Source organism: Delphinus delphis, chromosome 19 (assembly GCF_949987515.2).
Source record: "Delphinus delphis chromosome 19, mDelDel1.2, whole genome shotgun sequence".
Classification (NCBI taxonomy): domain Eukaryota; kingdom Metazoa; phylum Chordata; class Mammalia; order Artiodactyla; family Delphinidae; genus Delphinus; species Delphinus delphis.
The window spans coordinates 42,174,809-42,196,713 of NC_082701.1; the positions used below are offsets into that span (position 1 = coordinate 42,174,809).

At 33.3% G+C, this 21,905-nt stretch overlaps 1 protein-coding gene across 1 annotated transcript in view; it reads right to left on the minus strand.

Moving 5' to 3' along the window:
- SUZ12 (SUZ12 polycomb repressive complex 2 subunit) overlaps positions 1-21,905 on the minus strand; it is a 41,317-nt gene that overhangs the window by 4,744 nt on the left and 14,668 nt on the right. The window contains exons 5-15 of the mRNA XM_059997095.1: positions 19,962-20,011; positions 16,217-16,302; positions 14,216-14,447; positions 12,979-13,072; positions 8,664-8,769; positions 5,085-5,262; positions 3,511-3,602; positions 3,144-3,287; positions 2,501-2,658; positions 1,920-2,118; positions 1,354-1,433 (exon numbers count right to left, since the gene is read on the minus strand). Of these exons, the coding sequence (XP_059853078.1) occupies positions 1,354-1,433; positions 1,920-2,118; positions 2,501-2,658; positions 3,144-3,287; positions 3,511-3,602; positions 5,085-5,262; positions 8,664-8,769; positions 12,979-13,072; positions 14,216-14,447; positions 16,217-16,302; positions 19,962-20,011 (1,419 nt within the window). The remainder of the gene's footprint in view (positions 1-1,353; positions 1,434-1,919; positions 2,119-2,500; positions 2,659-3,143; positions 3,288-3,510; positions 3,603-5,084; positions 5,263-8,663; positions 8,770-12,978; positions 13,073-14,215; positions 14,448-16,216; positions 16,303-19,961; positions 20,012-21,905) is intronic.

Here is a 21,905-nt window from a genome sequence, read left to right on the forward strand (position 1 = left end):
GCCAGCACCACTTTTATTAACTATATAATACTATTCTCTCAGTTTCCTATATCAGAAGCAGTGTTTCCTCTACATTCAGTTCATGGTAAACCTCGGAAAAGATGAAGATGTCACAACAAATGTGGTACAGTGTGATTGTTTTGGTGGAAAGCAATGAATAAAATTTGAGAGAAGCAAATTAAAATTGGAGAAGGCTGCTCAGTTACCCACTGAAACTTGAGACTCTAACAGAGCCTGTAAAAGCCTGCCTGCAGATCTGATAAAATCCAAATAGTTTACCAAATACCTGCCAGTCTGTAATGCCAGTGTATCATGAACCCAGTAGTTGTTACGCTAACAGATTTCGATCAGGAATTAAAACAGAACTCAATTAAGTAATCTGACTAAAATTCTATCTTGAAACTGGCATATCAGGACAAAAGGAAAAACAGATTTCAGGCAAGCTTCCATATACATACTTTACTCATAACTGAGTTTTAGTGACTAGACCAGGGATCAGGCAAATATTTTCTGTAAAAGGCTAGATAGTAAATATTTTAGGCTTTGCAAGCCATATATGATCTCTGTTGTCTTCCTCTTTTTAATTTTTTACAACCCACTAAAAATGTGAAGACTACTCTTAGCTCAAAGCAGTTTACAAAAAAAAAGGCTATAGGCCATGCACCCAGACATCTGGACTAGAAGTTATGTACCAACTCCTCTTCACTCCCCAAGAGTAAGGAAACAAAAGTGCCCTCTCCCACTTATTTCATTTAACTATAAATGAAAAAACCTTACATTGCTTGTGCTATACAAGAAAGCCTTATATGAGGATCTAATACTAATGAAGGTAGAGAAGAAAAATATATGTACTGACAGGTAAAAGTTCACATAGGGAAGGAAGCAGATCTGCAGGAAAAACAATGCTTCAGCCACAAAGGCACAAGAAATAAGGATCGTTCTACCTTGAGCTTTATGAAATGGTAATAAGAAATCAGAAAAGCTGCTTATATTTTATTCTGAATAAGCAATTTTTAAAAATTGTGGCAATAAGTGTGATAGTTTCCAGGAATTCCAGGTGTGTAGCACATGGCATATTATTTATGTATCCCCTAGCAATAAAAGGAATAAACATTGGATTATTTTTTTTTTAAAAAAGGACATTAAATAAAAACCTGCTGTTAGATGGAGCTAGCACCTTCCTTAAACATTCTTTGAGGATAACCATTTTTTCTTTATAATACTTGAATTAGGATATTTAGGACAAATTATATCTAAACAGAATTTTAAGTAAGATTCTAACAGATTTATAGAATGTGAAGCAACAAAAAGAACGTAAAGGAAGTGGAATATCTGAATTTAGAAATACCCTACCCATGCTTCATGACATGGAGATTCCAGAGTTTCATCACTTCTTTCTCTCCTTCATTAACATCAGAAAATTCCTCAATTTGCTTTAAAAAGAAAAAAGGGAAAAAGAAAAAATATCTGTTAGATACAGAGTAAGTATAATTGGTATTTCTAAGAAAAAATTGTGAGAATGTCAAAAACAATTTTTTGCAACTAAAAATACCACAACTTATTTATATAGCAAAGTGGCAATGTTTCTTAAAATCATCTGTTTAGGTAGTAACTTTAAAAGGGAAATTCTATGTTATGACAATAGTTACCTTTAAATAAAATGAAAAAACACAATACAGAATCACAAGAAGAAAATCTGTATTTCCTTTAGTTGGTTACTGTTAAAATGACACAATTATAAAAATTGTAGATTCCTGAATTCCTTAATTTAGAAAAAGCTCCTTTACACTAAATCAAAATGTAATTCATATTAAACAATTATTAGTTTTCAAACAAAAATCATTTAATCATAAAATTCTAAAGTCATTGTCAACGATGATGATGATGATAACAGCAACAATAATAATAATAATAATTACAGTAATGGTTTTTTCTCTTAGCCATTCAGGATCTTTTTCATCTTCACTATCTACTTCCATTTCTTGTGGACGGAGAGGTAAACAAGTATCACTATGGAAATACAGGCGATTGTGTCCACTACTGTATGTTCGTTGCTGTTCCACTTCTCCATCTTCAGATTCAAGAAATTCAGACATGCTTGCTTTTGTTCGTTTTGGCCTAATGAAAAGCAATGTTGATGTAATGTTAAGTAACACAGAGAAGGCTCACACCCCCCAAATAGAGTACATTCCATTCCTACAGGTTTCTACCTAGGTATGCACACACAAACTTCCACTGGGAGACACTTGAATCCCCCTATAACCACTAGAGCAGTAGCAACATTAACAACACAGGAAAAAGCTGTAAGGAGCAAGTGAGAAAACCTCTGTAGAAACAGGAGCCGAGGGAGGGTTACACAGCAGTATACCACCCCAGAGACTTAGCTAATACTGAAATAAGGATTCCCACCTAAATGTAGCTTTGTCTGGCTTCCCTTTATTCCTCCAACATCATCAATAGAAGTCAGAATAAATTTTTGTCGTATGACTTTTTTACCTACCTGCACACAAGAATGTGTGTGATAGGTGTTCTCTTTACTGGTCCATTGCGACTAAAAGCAAATCCAGGTTGGCGATGAATATCCTGAGGATTTCCTGCATAGGAGCCATCATAACACTCGTTGATAGAAACATCTATCCTAGCACCTTTTGGATGATACTGTAACAAAAATGGCAAGGTGTTTAGGAAAAGAAAATATTAATTATCCTAACTTAAATACCTATCCTTCCAACTTAATTAACTAAAAAGTACTTGTGGGTTCTTAATGTTTCAAAAACTAAAATACGCTAGGCATACCAGCATGGTGAACAGGAAGTCAGAAGACCTGGAGTCAAAAAGATCTGTGTTATAATCCTGGCTGTGCCATTTACTGGCTTGGTAACTTCGTACAAATGATTTCTTGACTGAGCAAGGATAAGGAAATTACCACTTAATTCAGAGCTGGTGTGAGGATTATGTGAGTCATTATAGGTGTACTGTGCAAATATACATAAACTCTGAATCATTCATTCACTGTTAATTCATGCATAAGCAATCCATCAGTGTAGAGATTTTGGTATTTTGCACAAAGTACAATTTCTGAAAGTCAAATTGTATTATAATGTATAATATATTATGAGTAAGAAAAGATGAAAGTCACTCACCACATAGTTGAAGATAAACCTGCTATGGCAGAGTTTAAGATGTTTGAGCAAGCTGTAAAGTTTGCGGCAGTTCAGAGTGCACCAAGGGCAATGCAGGTCATCTCTTGCTTCAGTTTGCTGTCTTGTATTGTTGTTATAAAGGAACTTTAAAAATAACAGAAGACAAAAAGAAGAACAGCAAATCTCCACTTACATATCTCAAGTTATTTTGTTTCAATATTACCTTTAAAAATAGTTAAAACAATTTAAAAGGGAAATCAAGTCAGAGGCATTCTTTTTATTTAAATATGCCAAAATATTTCAGATATAACATGCAAAACCAAGGCATCTCGTGATTACTTAAAAAAGAAGGGTCAGCTATGTTTACCTGATAAAATATTCTTAATTTTTGTCGGTTTTCATTTGAAGTATCTTTTTCTTTTCTTGTTTGCAGATCTGTAGTCAACGATTCTTTAACAGCTGAAAACATATACTTTTATATTTAATGAAAATAGTTGCTTCTTAAAAGTGAAGTAATACATCTTGTGAAAATAATTAAACAATAAAGGTTTCACAAAATTCTTCTTGTGGTATTTAATACAATGTTTGTTCTCACCCTCAACTGATGTTCAGGGGAACAATCCCCTTAATCAGCAACCCTAATCAGATAGTAAGGTCTTTATTGGCAGGAGCCATTTTTTTTTTCCTTTAAAAACCACCTATAATGTCCTAAAACATTCTAAAAGTAACCCCAAGTAATTATTATATGTAGTCACTGTAATGCTTTCAGCACTTTGAGGTCAGAGTATGGTTTTGATTGGACTTTGTATTCCCAGTGCACAGCAGTGAGCAGATATCCACTAAATGTTGTTTAACAGAAATTAAAGTGATTGCACTAATATCATTCCAAATCCAAAAGATAATCATTTGTTAATAATTCCAGTGTATTACTTCACTGACTTAAAAATTTTTATTTCCTCTGACATAAGTAATCATTTCATATGTACAATTTTGTATAAAACTCTTCTTCTCAGTTTCTTTGAAACTCTTTTATCTACTTGGCCACAGAATTCTTTGAGAAGTGCCCAGACCACAATTTACTTGGGAAATCTTTCCTCTGACATGGGTCATTTCTTTTATCTCTTGAATCTGACTTACAGTGACCTGCACACAATTAATGGACATGAGTGGTATATATCAAAGACAGCTGTCTTAAGCCTTCTGCCTTCTTAAACAGTCTTAGATAAAAACATACGGATGCTCTCAGGTCAAGGACAGTGTTCTTATCAGACAGATAAACAAAATGAAAGAATACTGCAACCTGGGCCTTAGCAGAACTAACTGCTACAATTTGTAAATGTTTTTCCTCTTAAAAATTTACTGCAAAATTTAACCTGGTAAAATTCAGGTTATGATGATCCTTTTCCAGCCCTATGTACAAACACTCTGAAATAATGAAGTCACTTCCATAACATAAACAAATTTTTATATGAATTTTTAAAAGCATACAGTTCCAAAGCCCTTTAAAGCTGCAATTCCAACATCTAAAAAGCTCTGAAAAACAATCATTTTCTCATGAGTTTATTTATTTAATTTATTTAATGGAGACAAATTTATTTAATTTATTTAATGGAGACAAATTTATTTAATGGAAAAACCCTAAACTGACATAAGGCTATCTATAAACCTCATTTGGAGGTGTTATATAGTATACGACATATATCCTATATACTATACCACACTTATAAAATTAAAGAAACCAAAAAAACCCCAAAATTCCCACATACATCTGGCACAAAGGTTTTGAACAAAGGACTAATAATAGGAGAACCCTAATTTACTCACAATATACCTAATAAGTCAAATAATATTTCCCAAAGATTACTGGAGCAAAACAAAAACTAATCTAAAGCCTAAGTCCTAACTCTGCAAAGCATTATTTTGACAGCAAAGTTTTCATACCAATAGTTTGAGTAGGTTTAACTGAACCAGGCTTGTTTTCTTGATGGAGACTCTCTGAATTTCTAGTGGCAAGAGGTTTGGCGATAGGAGCTGTAGATTTATCATTGGTCTCTCCTGTCCAACGAAGAGTGAACTGCAACGTAGGTCCCTGAGAAAATGTTTCAAATGGAGGCAGTCTCTTAAAAAGAAAAAACATGAAAACAGTGAAGATTCCAAATAATGAACTGAAAGAAATTGTAGGAGTAAAAAGAAAATATTTATTATGACATGTTAATGTGAATTTGACTTAAGAGATTTTTCCTTAAAAACCCCAAATGCCTACATGGATGGCCAGGCAAATAAAATAATGTACAGTGCAGTAGAGCCTGTAGTACTGGAGGGCTCAGACTGTCTACAAGAGTGACTACTTATTGGCAATTGCTGAATTGTTGCCCCATACAAACAATAGCCCAACACAGCCAGATTTTCAGATCTTTTTCCAAGTTTCCAAGAGAAATATTCCAATTTTTATTTGTTGGTAATTTAAAAATTAAAACAAAAAACTAAAAACTATGATACCCAAAGCCTGCTGGTCTGCAACCTCTCTTAGATGACCAATTACTTTTTTTGTGTAAACTGAATGATTATTAAAACAATTAGTAATTTTCCTTGACTTCTCTCAGCTTCACTGACTGCCCTTACTTCTCTTCTTCGGATTTTAGGACACTGAACTATCTTGGATTTCCTCCTCCACCTCTAGTCACTTATAAAACCACTCTTCTCTTGGCCTCCTTAATTCCTAGCTAACATTTAGCCATATGCCTGAGTCTTTCACCCATCCTCAAGGATTTACCCATTAGACAGATGATCCCAAATTGGTTCTCCATTCTTTATACTTGAGCTCTAAACACTGCCACTTGGATATCAAGGTCACCCTGAACTAAAATATGTTTTTAGACGTGAACGTATTATCTTTTCTTTCCTTCTCAGGCACAATTATTTTTGTTCCAAGCATTATCAGTCTACTAGTGACCCTAAACTAAAAATTTCAGAATTACACTTGACCCCTATTCTTGCTTCTGCTTTTCTTACATAATCATCAAGTATAGATCCTTACTATCTTATTAGTACAGTATCTTAGCTGCTCTCCCAGCTTCTAATTTTTACTTCCCAATCCATATCCAAATAATCTTCTGAAAGACTGCTTTCATGCTATTCCCTTTTACAGAAACCTTCAATGGGCTCCTATTTATTTTTACTGCCACACAAGTCTAATCTCCCTCTACATCTTTATTACAAATAATCCTCTTAAAACTATAATTTTAGATGGAATGAAGTGAAAGTGTAATCATATAAACCAATTTTGACCCAGTGAGTCCATATCTAGGAATTTATCTTATAAAAATACTTGCAATGCAAAAAGATACATGTATGGGTTGGCCAAAAAGTTCGTTCGGGTTTTCCATTAAGATCTTACAGAAAGACCTGAACGAACTTTTTGGTCAACCCAATACAAGTATACTCACTACAACATTTTTGAAAATGTAAAAAAAATTAAAATAATCAAATTATCCATTGAAGTGACACTAGTTTAGTAAATTATGGGACATTATTTAAAAGAATAACACAGAGCTGTTAAAAAGAAGCAAATCTATATGACCTGACTTAAAAGGATACCCATTTCATATTGCCTCAATTTCTTGGGAAAACCCAACAACTCATATAATAATCCTTATTTTCCCATGGATAAACGTAACAAACTTTTAAAAAGAAATTTAAAACAAAGATAATAAATACCTGCAGAAAATTCAACCACTGTAGATACATATAAAGAAATAAAAATTATTTAAAATCCCATCACCTAGAGGTAACCACTATTATGATTAATTTTATAAAAGGTGGATGTATTATTACATAAAAATTAAATATCATGGGGATCTTCTTGTCAAAGTATTGTTCTTTCAATGGCTATCTTTTTAGAGTTAAGGTGTTTCCAATTTTTCACTATTTAAAATTTTCAGGCAAGACTTGTAATCTACATCTTTTCAGTTAAACAGTTACTACCTTGTGACAAAACTGTAGAATGAAAATTAACTGTTACATAAAACTTAATAATTATATACACAATTAAAATTATTATTCGTATCGCCAGTCTGCCCTCCAATAAGGTTATACCAACTTATTCTTACATTAAAGCATTATTTGAGAGCATGTGTCCTCATGTCTCCAACTAGAAACTGTCAACCCTTTTTAACTGTTGTCAAACTAGTAGTCAAAAGTAGTATCTCTGATTTTGTTTGCATCTTTGAATACTAGTAAGGCTGAATATCTTTTTAAATGCTTACTGGTCATCTATATTTGTTGCTTTAAGAACTGTCAGACTGTTCTTTATCCATTTTTTCTAATTAGATTGCTTATGTTTTTATTAACTGCATATTCATATTAGCCTTTTGTTATGTTACAAATATTAGCCCCAGTCCATCATTTGCTTTTAACTTTAGATTTGTGCAGTATATGATTCACTTTAGTCATTTTTATTTTATGCTTTCTAGCTTTTGTAGCATACCTAGAAGGGCTTTTCCTCATAGCAAGATTAATATTCACCTATATTTTTTTCTGAAGTTATACAGTGTTAATTTTCACATTTACATTTATGAGCCTTCTGGAATTTATTAGGTCTAAGTTTATTTCCAGAAGGCTAGAGACCAATTCTGTCACATGGATAATGAACAGTTTATCTTTCCCACACAGATCTAACACCAATTTTATCATAGATTAAATTTAAAATATACAGGAAACTATTTCAAGACTACGCTTCAGTGATGTGCTTATCTATTGCTAAGATTTTACCATAAATTTAAGTTCTTTTAACTTTATACTATGTTCTATTATCTGGTAAGTAAAGGTTCTCAGAAAACTTTTCCATAATTTTCCTTAGTATTATTACATATTGTTCTAGGTTAACTTGAGACTAATTTTTTTAAGGCTTAAAAAAAAAATCAGGATTTTGCTTGTGCTGGTACACTGATCTAATATATTTAGAAATAAATGACATTAGTATTCTGCTGAGTCTGCCTATCCAAGAAATGTATGTATGCCTATTTATTTTTTTAAGTCTCTTAGAAGAGTTATTTTAAGCCTGCTTCATCTAAGATTTGAAGATTTCTTGATAAATTTATTAGTCATATGTTACCTGCTGTTACTATGAATGGAATTTAAAATATCAGTTAACATTTATTGAGCACTTATTTTATGCCAGGCACGGTGCTAAGCATCTTTAATCATTTCATTTAACCCATCAATTCTATGCCTCGTTTCACAAATGAGAAAACCGAGACACACAGGGGATTAAGTAATTTGCCAGATGCCACATAGCTAGGAGTGGAGATTTGAAGCTGGCAGTCTGGTTCCAAGGATGATGCCTTCCATTAAATACTCTGACTAGATAATTCTGACTTGTGTTTTTCAAAGTATAAAAAAAAGGACTCTTCCTTCCAACATGAATTCCTTCCAATGTGAATTTGCATTTGGGGAAGAAAACATCAATCAAAAATGGGAGTTCATAACTATAACGTGCTCAGTCTTCTAAGTAGTCCATACCTTCCCATCAAGAATAGTCTCCCATGTTGCTCTTTTCTTGCTTATTGGACATTCTTCCATTTCCTGCATGGCTACTTCATATTCCCCATCTAAAAGCTGTAAGCGCCTGTTAGACAAACACATACACTTTAAAGTAACCTGAGTATTATTGTAAGTACACAAATTCTACATCTTTAGATTTATACTAAAAAGCATTTATTAAATTTATAAACTAGCTTACATACCCAACAAGACTTAAAAATATACCTACACTCCATTCCTGACAAAAGAAATTTTAATGATTTGTACTGATAATTATTACTAGAGGATTATTTCATTACTGTAGCTACTCAGATGTAACTTTAAACACTTAAAGTATAATATGCCTAAGGTCTTAAAACTTGCTAAGTTTTAAACGTTAAGTATAAAGCATGTGTGCAGGCTTTATACTTTTAAAAACAAGGTAACAACGGTGTTACAATACTTGCCTTAGGGAACCGCTAAGAATTATGTCTCTGTTACCTTTAACTACTGTAAGTACTTGAACTAGAATTCTTGACTTTTATACTTGAACAGTAAACTAATTAACTGTAAGATCCTGGGGGGCACCTGGCACATATAGGTGCTCAATAAACATTTCATAGGTGAATGAATAAATGGAATACTGGTTGAATCAAAGAATCGATTAAATTCTACCCATACTCACAGTATAGTTTTAATGTGTGTGTACATATCTGTGTGTGTATACATAGTTTATGTTATTTTTTCCATACAATTAAACACTACTAACCTAAATACCATTCTTCAACCATACTCAATAATTAATTGTATATCAAGAATCTGGCATCTCTTCATCAGTCTTAGAGAAATTCTGTTAGGTGGTATTAGCTGACATTTATTGAGTGCTTACTATGTGCCAGGCACTATTTTAGACTTTACAGAGTTCATTTAATCTTCCCAACACCTCTATGAAGTAGATGCTATTACTCCATTGTGCAGAAGAAACTGAGGCATAGAGAGGGTTAAATAACTTGCCTTAAGATGACACAGTGAGTAGCCAGAGCTAGCAACAGAATCTAGGTAATCTGTCTCCAAAGTCTGACTCTTAACACCGAATGATTTTGAGCCTTAAGAATTTTTGTCTTTATGCTGTGCTACTGAATTTATTCTACTTCATAATATATCAACAAGGCTGTTCAACTTAATATTTTTAGAATATTAATTCTAAAAATAATTTTATTTTATTTACTAATTTGAATAGGTAATACATTAGTATACTTCTAAAATGGAAAGGACTTTTCCTCCTGCATGTTTACATGACTACATAATATTCTATTTTATGGCTGAACACGTGACAGCTACAATCCAATGTACTCTCCTACCTGTAGTGTATGAAGAGGCCCTTTTCCCCCACAGCCTCATCAACAGTGCTTTATCAAGTTTTTTGATATCTGTCAAACTGGTAAGTGAAAAAATGACATCTCAGTGTACTTTTATATTCAGATGTTTTACCTTTTAGTTGTTTAAAAACCATATATATTTTCTTTTCTTGTAAACATTTTCATGATATCCCTTCCTCATTCTTCTATTGGCCTGTGATTTTCTTTTTACTTAGTATAATCTTTTTATATTAAAGGAATGAGGCATCTATCTATACATTATGAGTTGAAATTAATTTTCTCCTGACTTGTCATCTTTATTTTGCCTTGGCTTATGATGGCGTTTTTGTTTTCAGAAGAAGTTTTTTAATTTCACTCCATATTTCATACTCTTTCAATATGGCTTTTTAATTTTGGTTATTCTTTAAGGAGACTTTAGCTTCTCAGAGATTATAAAAAGAATTTTTATAACATCTAACTCCTCAGATCTTGGTTGGCAAATACTTCTCCTCTACTGAAAGAACTACGACCCTTTGAAGAAATAGCCAATTCCAGAGCAGAGGTAGGAAAAGGAGAATGTAAAGCCTGGAATATCTAGAATATTCCACAAAACAAGGAAATAAATAAATAAAAACAAGTCAAACAGACTTAGGAGCCTGCTTGGAAGGGCTCCTCCTGACAAAATTTGGGACAATTTGAGCACTAAAATAGCAACATCAATAGATTAAAACAGACTGAATAAAACTGGAATTTGTTAATCCATACTGATTAAAAAAAAAAGGTTGAGAGAAGGAACGCTCTTCTTCACAGAAAAATGCCAACAAACCAAACATGAAAGAACTGATAGAAAGTTACCATGTGGCCACAGCCACAGAATAATTTACTCAAGTAAGAATCATCAATGGATGCTAAACTATTGCGTTAAAAAAAAAAGACTTGGGAGCAAAAGGACATTTATCCAGTTTCATGTATTAATTATTACAGGTTGCATATTAATTAATTAAAGTGAAAAGGGACCATTAAAATGGAGAAATATGGTAAATACCACTTTAGCCAAGTGATCAAACCTAATATCAGCTGTGTCTGTGACGTGCACAAAGAACACATCACCAATTAGTGTTCCTGCCCAAAATGTTTAACCCGAATCTAAATATAAAGAAACAATCACAAAAGTTCAAATTGAAAGACATTCTGCAAAACTACAGGCCTGTATTTAAAGTGTTGTTATAAAAGGCAAAAAAAAAAAAAAAAAAAAAAAGGCTGGAAAACTGTTCCAAATTGAAGGAGACTGAATAGATATGGCAACTGACACACAGCGCAATCCTTGACTGGGGTGAGTGGGGAACAGAAAAGGACATTATCGAGGAAACTGGGGAGAGAGTATTGTATTTTTTGTATCATGTTAAATTTCCTGAATATGATAGGCGTACTGTGGTTATGGAGGGAAATGTCCTTGCTCTTAGGAGATATACGCTGAATGAAGTGTTTATGAATAAGGAATGAAATCCAGCGTCATGATCTAACCCTCAAATGGTTTGTCACAAAATACACTCACAAATAAAGCAAATGTGGTAAAATGTTAACAACTGATGAATCTAGGTGAAGGGTACATGGGTATTAATTACTACCTGTATTGTTCTTTCAACTTTTTTATAGGTTTGGAAATTTTCAAAAGAAGTTGGGAGAAAATTCTCCCATGATTTCCTCTTGGTACTTTTTAAAAAAAGCAGTTTTTTTGTTTTAACGTACAAGGAATATGTTAATATAAGGTAGAAAGAATTCTTAAAAGAATATAATGTACCCCTTCCCTCATGCTGCCTAAAATATATAGAACATTTACCAACACTGATGAAGCCCAGTGTGCAACAACAGCCTAATTGCTTCTCCCACAGACACAACCCCTATCTCCTAGCATATATGTTTCTGTTGTTCTCCATTTAAATTTCTGATCCACATTCAAATTTCTGACTTTAAAAAAAACACTATATTGGTTTCTGCCGGTAACATTAAGTGACACTAAGTGATATATTCTATGACAATATGGTAGCAAAATCCATGGCATTATTCCTAATCACCTTTGCTTTCCCATTAAAAGCCCTATAACCTTTCTTTACCCTAGCGGCTAATAAGTGGATTACATTAAAACAACAATTTACTTTTTAAAGAGCAGGAGAAACACACTAATTGCTTTTCTTGGCTCTTTCTCCTATACCTAACAGTGAACTGTGTTAACTACCAGTGAGCAGCCTAGGACAAGAAATCATGACGTATTATAGGTTTCATCCTCCAACCCTATCAAAAAAGAATGCTGTATTTGCTTCCCAGAGGTTCTTTTACTGGCACTAAGATGCTTCATTCCCAAACGAAAACCGTAGAGATGATTATACATCCAAGTGTTCCTTGCTACCTTGTGCCAAATGCACACAGAGCCACACAATGATGATTACACACACTTTTCTTCCTTAACTCTAGTAAATACATAATCTCAAGATTTGCACGGGGCCCACTTTATTCAGGTCTCTGCTCAAATATGACCTTTTCTCAGAGGCTTTCTCTACAAAAACCACCATTTATTCTCTTTATTCTTCTTCACAGCATTCCCACTAAGTGACATTAGTTGATACAATTTTGGGGGGTGGTGTCTGTTTCCTCCACTAGAAGTTAAGCTCCATGAGGGCAGGGGTTTTGTTGCCTTCTCACCGCCTAAAACAATGTCTGACAAAGAGGAGACACTCAGAAAATACTAGCTGAATAAACAATCTTAACTGAGCCGTTCAAATAGTTCCTCATATGTGTTTATTGCTTTCTACGTGATAAAGTTCAGTATTTGCAAATTTCTTTTTTCATCCATAAGAATAAAGAGAAACAAAGGCAAAGAAACAGTATCACCACTATATTCTGCTTCAAAATAAAAACATTTCTAAAACATGGGAGCCTTGCTTGTCCATCAACATTACCTGTTTTTATCAAATACTGTCATTTGTGCAACAAATGTTTTTTCCCCATCTTCACGATTTCGTTTTCTTCTAGCTGGAAGTTCTTCACTGACATCTGAATTTGACAAACATTTCTCATGAATCAAATATTCAAGCAAAAACATACTTATGATATATAGTCCCTTCACATAACATACTACATTTATCCCAAATGAGGTACAAATAAACTTAAGTTACAATATAATAATATCCAAACACTCTTCAACTTTACGTCTCAACCTTATGTGTATGTCCTTACTTTTTGATATTCATTGACATTATTAATCCCACATTTTTGCAAATATTATTTTCTGTTCAGAATGATCTTTATTGCTAGGCAAGGAGAAAAAAACCCTCCTCATTCATGGTTACTTTCCAGGAACTTCAAAACTCAATGATTATTTCTTCCTGGGTGCTTCTCCCCTGAACTTCACAAATACCTCTATTATACCACATATCATTTAGCTGCAATTATATTTTATGTTTATCTCCATACTCTAGGTTATGAGCCTTTGGAAGATGGGACTGGATTTCTTAATCATCTTTGTGTCCCCAGCACCTATATGTTGTTTGAATGATCACCTCAAAGGTGGATTCAGAACTGTTGGGAGGATACAAGGATAGATGTATGGTAAGTATAATAAAATGTTAACTGTAGACTCTAAGTGGTGGGTAGATAGGTGTTCACTACCAAATTCTTTTGTCTGTTCTGTATGTATGAAATTTTTCACAATAAAATGTTGAGGGGGGAATGAATTCATTGTTTGCTGAGAGACTAATTTAAATACCAGTCTTTTCCATCCAGTGTTATATATATATATATATATATATATATATATATATATATATATATATATATATATGTATTTTTTTTTTTGCTGCATGAAATGTTTCATCATACAACAATGAGAATTTTACAGATTAAATACCTAGTACAACACAATAGCCAAAAGTCTAAGAGCAAGGCCAATCTACCATAAAATTAATTATCTCATTAGACTATAAGAGATTTGCAAATAAAGGCCATGCTATTAGAACACATGCATTTATTTCTAGTTCTGCACCATTTTTCCCTCTAAATAATTATGAAAATAACTAAAAAAAATATTCTGTACACAATTATGAATACTACGAAGATGTATTAGTTCAATCATTTTCACTGATCACCTTAATAATCTCCAACAACAAAATCTAGTAAAATTATTAAAATAAAAATTACCAATATTTTCATTGGTTTCTCCATTAATCATTCCATTAAACTCTCTTCTTCCTGGACGAGTCACTCTAAATAGCAATGAGTAAGACTTCACCATATGGCTGTTACTAGGTTCAAATTCATTACTGGAAACTGCAAGGGACGGGAAATTTCCAGGTTTTGTTTGATTGAGGTCAGGATTCAAAGGCACCTGCTTTTTACCTGTAGGAACTTGCCTTATTGGACAACTTACATCCTGCAAAGGCAAAGATTATTATATTTATTTATGCATATGCAATTGTAAGAATTACAATAAAACCTCTAATCACAGCTATAGGAAATATGGTATAGGCCATGATTTCCAAATGGCATGCCAAAATTCTAACCATATGTCTGAAAATTGTGATGAAGCAAAAAGAAAATTTGGATCAACTATCTTTCAAATAATAGCACAATTGAGGATATCCTCAATATAATGAAAATAATGATATAATAGTATATCTAATATTTAGCTGATGGTCATCTGAAAGTTTTAAGTTAGAAATATAGAACAAAAACCATGCTTAAAATATTACAACTCATGTAAATTAATCTTTTCCCCTTAAACATTCTATTTTAACAAAATGACTCATAGGACTGTTAGAAATGAAAAAAGATTATTACAATAACCCCATTATCAACAACACTGAGAAATAGTAAATCCATATATTTAAGTATAGTTTATAAGAAGTAACATTAATCATCTTATGAGTAATATTCTGTAATTCTATAACTAGAGTTATGCTGAAAGAGCAAAGCTGAAAAATTGCAAGATGCAGAAGACCTTTTTAACAAGAAAATACAGTACATTATTTTGGGTAACTTCTTTTTAAAAACAAACAGAATACATGCTATGGTCTTAAAATTCTGCTCTACAAGAATATAAAATGAGAAAAATAAAAGTCTCCTCCATCCCCCAGGTCTTATACTCCAGAGAAGACTAATATTAGCAATTGGTTGTATATATCCTTTGAAGAAAACATTTACGCCTATTATTTTTTTTAACACAAAAAGGACCATACTATAGTTATAGGCACATTTTTTTGCCTAAATAGTAGTATTATCTTGAATTTTCACATCACTACTTGTTGTGTATGGGGGTTGGGTGGGAGCGTGGAGTATTACTAACTAACTTTATAGAGTTTTTAATACTTACACTGCTGTCTCCCATCACCTTGGTCTATTCCATACCAACGCTCTAGCACAGTTTTCACCATATCACCTTACTGTGATTGATTTTGGAAAAGCATGAGCAATCAGAACCTCTATACAGGTCATTCCATTTTTTTTTTTGGTCTCACCACATGGCTTGCGGAATTTTACTTCCCCGACCAGGGATCGAGCCCAGGCCCCCTGCAGTGGGAGCATGCAATCCTAACCACTGGACCGCCAGGGAATTCCCGCCCATTCTTAAAATACCCAAGGACTTAAGGCTACTAAAAGTATATCTGTTGGCTTTGGTGGGTTGCCCAGGAAATTTAACCACCATAATACTTGTTTCCATGGTGAAATGATTTCCTCTTATAAATAAAAATTTGAAGCAATATATTTATAAGTTAATGGCTGATAATGCTAGAAACAGAAATTTCTTTGCCTGAGAGTAGTGTTACAAGATAATCCTTTTGGGAAAAACTCTCTCTTAGCCCTTATTTAAAACATTAATGTGTACAAATAGCTAAAACAAATAAGCTAAGAGACTAGAGTGGCAGGAAGCAACTGAATTTATGTCCTAAGATGCTAAAAGATAGCTTCTTCCCTTCACTGTCATACTCCTGTAACAGAAAGTTTTATGCAGATACCTATAGGCAGATTAGAAAAAAAATGAAGATATGGGAGGTTGGCCAAAGAGGTTATCAGTTTTACAATTCAGCCATCAACATATTTAAAAGCTTTTAAGGTTTATATGCATAAACAATATATATGCATAAACATATTCAATGAAAAAAATTATTCCATTTCATCTACCAGTATCATCCTATACATTACCTTTCTTTTTTTGTGGCAGACTTTCACAAGCAGGACTTCCAGGGTAACAGAATTTTGTTCATTTTCTGAATTTTGTGATGGCTTATCTAAATAGAAAATCAATACTTTAAAATCTATTTTACACCTGATCTTAGCCAAAAGGCTGAGAAGTGATTAAAATCTATTTTTAAAAAATAGTATTCATTTTCCTAAGAAGTCTGACAATTTACAAAAAAGACTTCCTATAATGAAGTCTTCTCAGAAGTTTACTCATTCCTTTTTCCCAAAATCAGTTTCAAATTTGACAAATACAGTTAAGGCTTCTTAGTAGAAAGCACAAATGAAATAGTTCAGGAGAGGTTAACACACAAAATAAACATTAAAATTTTTTTTCCTTCTTCTAAAATCTATTAGAAAAATTATTTAGTTTAAGATACATTTAAATTGAACTGGTTACTATTTTACATATTTCATTTCATTTTGAATGCTCAGATATTTAAACTAAAAGGCTCTTTTTGTTGTTGTTGTTTTGTTCTTTTTGTTTTTGCGGTACGTGGGCCTCTCACTGTTGTGGCCTCTCCTGTTGCGGAGCACAGGCTCCGGACGCGCAGGCTCAGCGGCCATGGCTCACGGGCCCAGCCACTCCGCAGCATGTGGGATCTTCCTGGACCAGGGCACGAACCCGTGTCCCCTGCATCGGCAGGCGGACTCTCTACCACTGTGCCACCAGGGAAGCCCACTAAAAGACTCTTTGATTTGATCAAAACTTATAACCAAAGGGATTTTAAAAAGTTTTCAAAAAATATTAAACATAAAACTTACATGCCTAAATGGGATAGCAAAAATCAAGATATTATTTACTACCTAGGGAAATCTCTTGGTTTATAATGTTTAGGAAATTTAATTTTAAAGTAATAGTCTATATTCTCTATATCAATGAACTAACAAAGGCTTCTGCAAATTAAGGTTCCAGAATACTTCCCTACAGCTTGTCTTTAATCCCAAAGGCATTAATAGTCCAAAAAACTTAAATATTTAATCATTCATTCATCAAGTTCCTAATATATCAAACTACTATGTACTTCTACATAGTTCTCTATATATTATAGGTAATCCATAAACATATACAGAAATAAAATAATTTTTGTTCTGAGATTTTGGACAATACTTCTTTCTACTTGAAAACACTCTTCTTACTCAGGGTGTATACATAAAATACATTTCAATCAGTCTCTTGAAAGTTGCATCCAGAATAAAAATAAATTAATATACCATAAAATAACCAAATATCTAAAATGCAGTAACAAAAATACTCTCTGAACAATACTCACCATGAAAATAGTACCCTAATAATCTTTGTGTATTCAATCTAAGCAGTCTCAAGTAGTAATTGCTAAACAAAAGTCTTCATTTAAAAACAAAAGAAAAAATAATCATATTTTAGGGATTGTGATGTTGCTTTTCTATCCTGATTTCTTAAAATAAAAAACTACGAATATACCTTGAATAGACAAGGGAGGCAATATATCTGCTTCTTTCCAACTTCCACTAATTTCAAAGTTATAATGGGAAATTATTTTCTGGAAATAGAAGTATCAACAGAGTTTACTTTCTCATTTACTTCAGTAATATCAAGAAAATAAAGTTCAAGTGAATTTGTGCAATTTTTGAACTTTTTTGTCATGTAGATGGGAAAAAAGTTTATCGTACCATGTTCCAGTTAATTTCAACTAATTAATTCAAGTAAATTTAATTACTATTAATTAATCAAATAATATTAATTAGTAAATATTATTCGATTAATATCCATAATGATTTCAGTGATGAATACTTTATATGTTTTATAGAAGCCCCTGAGAACAAAGGGCTAACAAACCTATAAAATTCAAATTATAAGCTTCTAAAGTATTAGAGTTCATGTACTTTTTAAGTATCACAGAAGACCAAGTATGATGAATGATTAGAAATATGAACTCTACAAGATGATTATAAATGATTTAGGAGGGAAAAAAACATGAAAATGCTACTGAGGTTACTTCTATATAAAAAAATAGAACAGATATAAGGCAAAACTAGAAGTAAAGTTACATTAACTGCTAATACAGATATGACCAGACTTCAAATTTCTTACATGAAAAACCTGATTAGTTATCAAACTGTTCTAATATAACCATTCTGCTTATTATTAAACTTTGTTTCTTACTAAACAATACCAAGGATGACCAACCTGACCTGTTTCTTATAAAGGTTTTATTCCACTACATGATTATTAAAGGATACACACACAAATTTAACATGGACAAGCCTAGAGGCATTTTATCCACTCTGAAACCAACTGAAACTTTACCCAGTACGTTTTCACCTCTTTTAATGAAGTAACATTTAAGACTATATAATTTTCTTTATATAATATTTAACACATTGATATATCCCATTGGTAGCAGTGGTTGTTTCAGTTGTTTTATTATTGTATTAAAAAAATACTCAAGGGCTTCCCTGGTGGCGCAGTGGTTGGGAGTCCGCCTGCCGATGCAGGGGACGCGGGTTTGTGCCCCAGTCCGGGAGGATCCCGCATGCTGCGGAGTGGCTGGGCCCGCGAGCCATGGCTGCTGAGCCTGCGCATCCGGAGCCTGTGCATCCGGAGCCTGTGCATCCGGAGCCTGTGCTCCGCAACGGGAGAGGCCACAGCAGTGAGAGGCCTGCGTACCGCAAAAAAAACAAAAAACAAACAAAAAAAACCTCAAAATGTTTATGCAGAAAAGGGTTCTACTCAGGAGACTCTTCACCTATTCCAGGTTCTAAGGCAATTAACTACAATTCTCATCATAAGTCTTTATAATTTAAAGTTCAAAACATGTTGGAAATAAAAAATCTAAGAAATTTAATTTCATTACAAGTCCTTCCCATTATTTTCTACTTACGATCTTTGGAAAGATGATGGCTCTGAGTTGGGTAAGATAATGTTACACACCATTTTTAAAACTGCAATACTTAGAGCCCTAAAAGGTACGGTTGAGTGGTAAGAGCTGGAATTTCATCTATTTAGATATGAGCCAGATGAAGCTAACGTTTACCTTCGCAAGAATGATCCCACACAGCACTGATTATTTTAATAATTTAAAAATCTACTTAAAACTTAAATAGACAGCAAGACAGCAATAAGAAAACCAGGCGATGAACACAACCTTATGTATAAAGTCTACTTACAATTTTTAAAAACTTTTAAGGCAGAGTTTCTTATTTATTTTTTTTATTTAAGTGTAATTGATTTACAATATTGTGCCAACCTCTGCTGTACAGCTAAGTGACTCAGTTACACACATATATATTGACACATTCTTTTTTTTTTTTACATTCTTTTTTTAAAGCCAGAGTTTCTTAAAACTTGTTCCTCAGACAACGTACTTCTGAATTACCTTGGTGCTTTATTAAAATGCAGACTCCTAAGCTCCACCAAAACCCTGCTAGATCTGAGTCCCTGTAGGGTCCAGGTATACGTATTTCAAACAAACTGTCAAAATGTTTCTACACACACTAAAATTTAAGAACTACTACTTTTAAAGTTTAATGAGTTGCAAGTTACCTCCTCCATATCCCACCATTGACCAAATAAAGCAATAATTGAAACTGCTGGAGAAATCCACTAAAGAGAAATTAAATTATCAACATCACCATCTTTTCCATTAAATATAATTTTATGAATTTACACGCAATTCAGTCACAAAGGTGTTTTGTTGTAAGAATGCCAATATGTTTAAGTACATACCATTTTTGTGGAAGAAACCAGTAAATGTAAGCTGCAGATGAGCTGACAAGCTAAACAGAACAAAAAAATTTTATCACTTTAATATTCTATAATAAAAATAACCTAAACTGTAAAATATAACACTGAAAGCAAAGCTACTTCAGCTAATTTATAAATATTTGACTGTCTAATTCTTAACTCTGTTCAAGCCCATGACCCCATGCTCTCCCTGTTAAGTATGACATCCAAAACAGTGTGTTTATACACATTAAAAACACACGTACACACACACACAAATAAAAACAAAAACACCAAAGAAGCAAGGCAGAAAAAAACAGACCACCAAATAACAGGCAAGACAATTTACTGTGCTTTAGTGTTCTACCTATAAAATGGGGACAGGTTTTCCCTTCCCACCCGTCAAAATGGTAGCTGAATCCAGGCAAAAGTGTTTGAGTATTTTCAAGCTAGGGAAATTCAACCTCCTAACAAATGATGCAGAACCATCACTTTCTACTTCAATTAGGGATGAAATATACAATCACAAATCTGCTATAGATTTGTAATTTACTGTTTCAACTTGTCATTTTCACTTTTAGTTTTAGAAGCAATGAAAAGGAAGCATAAACTATAATGATCCTTTTGTTTTGAAAAATATTTACTACCAATGGAAAAACTATTAAGTTGGGCTAGAATAAACAAAAACATCAACAGGCTTTTGTAGTACCTTTAAACTGGAAAAAGAGAAATCTATCTCGTGATCAGGAGCCATTCATAACTTTCCAGAACAGATGTTGGGAAAAGGGAAGCAGTACTTTTACTCAAGAAATTGACTAAAGAATCAAAGTAAATAGCAGTAAAAGGGCAATAGGGATCAATAAAGGGTATGTTTTTGTTTTTTTTAAAATGATGGTGACAATCTACGCATTCTTATAATCAGAGGGGAAGAGTTATATAAAGACTTTGAGGCAAGAGAGCATTAAGGAACAAGTAATGACTGGAAATGAGGACATATTATAATAGAGGTTAGCTTTGTAACTTTGCCCAGGACTCTTCTTCTTCTTAGAGAAACAGGAGGTAAGTGAGATATTTCAACAGAAGATGTGAGGATGCCTCTATTTTCTTAGTGAGGTAATCTATGAAAGTGTATGCTAAAAAAACTACAGAGTGGAGGTCCTGAAGGGCATTTCTAGAACAGTACTAAGAAAAGTATGCTAGGGTATCAGTAGAGAACAAAATGACTATGGTGGAGTAGAAGTGTAAGGGTCCAAGCAGAGTTAGAAAGCATAAACACAGAAAGGAAAAACTAAGAATAGCAACTATAACTTAAGTATCAAGAAAAATAAAATGGGATTCTTGAAAACAGGTAATTCATGTATATTACTTTCTGACACATATCAGATACATTTCAAAAACACAGCGGGAGTGGGGAGTTGACTATAAATGGGGCATGAGAGAATCTGTAGGGTTTATCTTAATTGTAGTGGTTGTTACCTGATTGAATGCATCAGAACTATACACCAAAGAGTGAATTGGAATGCATATAAATTTATACTTCAAAAAAAAAAGTACAGGGCTTCCCTGGTGGCGCAGTGGTTGACAGTCTGCCTGCCGATGCAGGGGACACGGGTTCGTGCCCCGGTCTGGGAAGATCCCACATGCCGCGGAGCGGTTGGGCCCGTGAGCCATGGCCGCTGAGCCTGCGCGTCCAGAGCCTGTGCTCCGCAACGGGAGAGGCCACAACAGTGAGAGGCCCGCGTACCGCAAAAAAAAAAAAAAAAGTACATTAAGGGGATCAACTGTAAAGGAGCTCAAAGGGCTTTTTCAAGGTAATGAAAATGTTCTATATCTTAATTGTGGTTATGCTTGTGCGAATGCATACATTTGTCAAAACTCAAACTATATACTTACGGTGAGTGTATTTTATTGAATGTTAATTATACCCAAAGTTGATTTTTAAAAAGT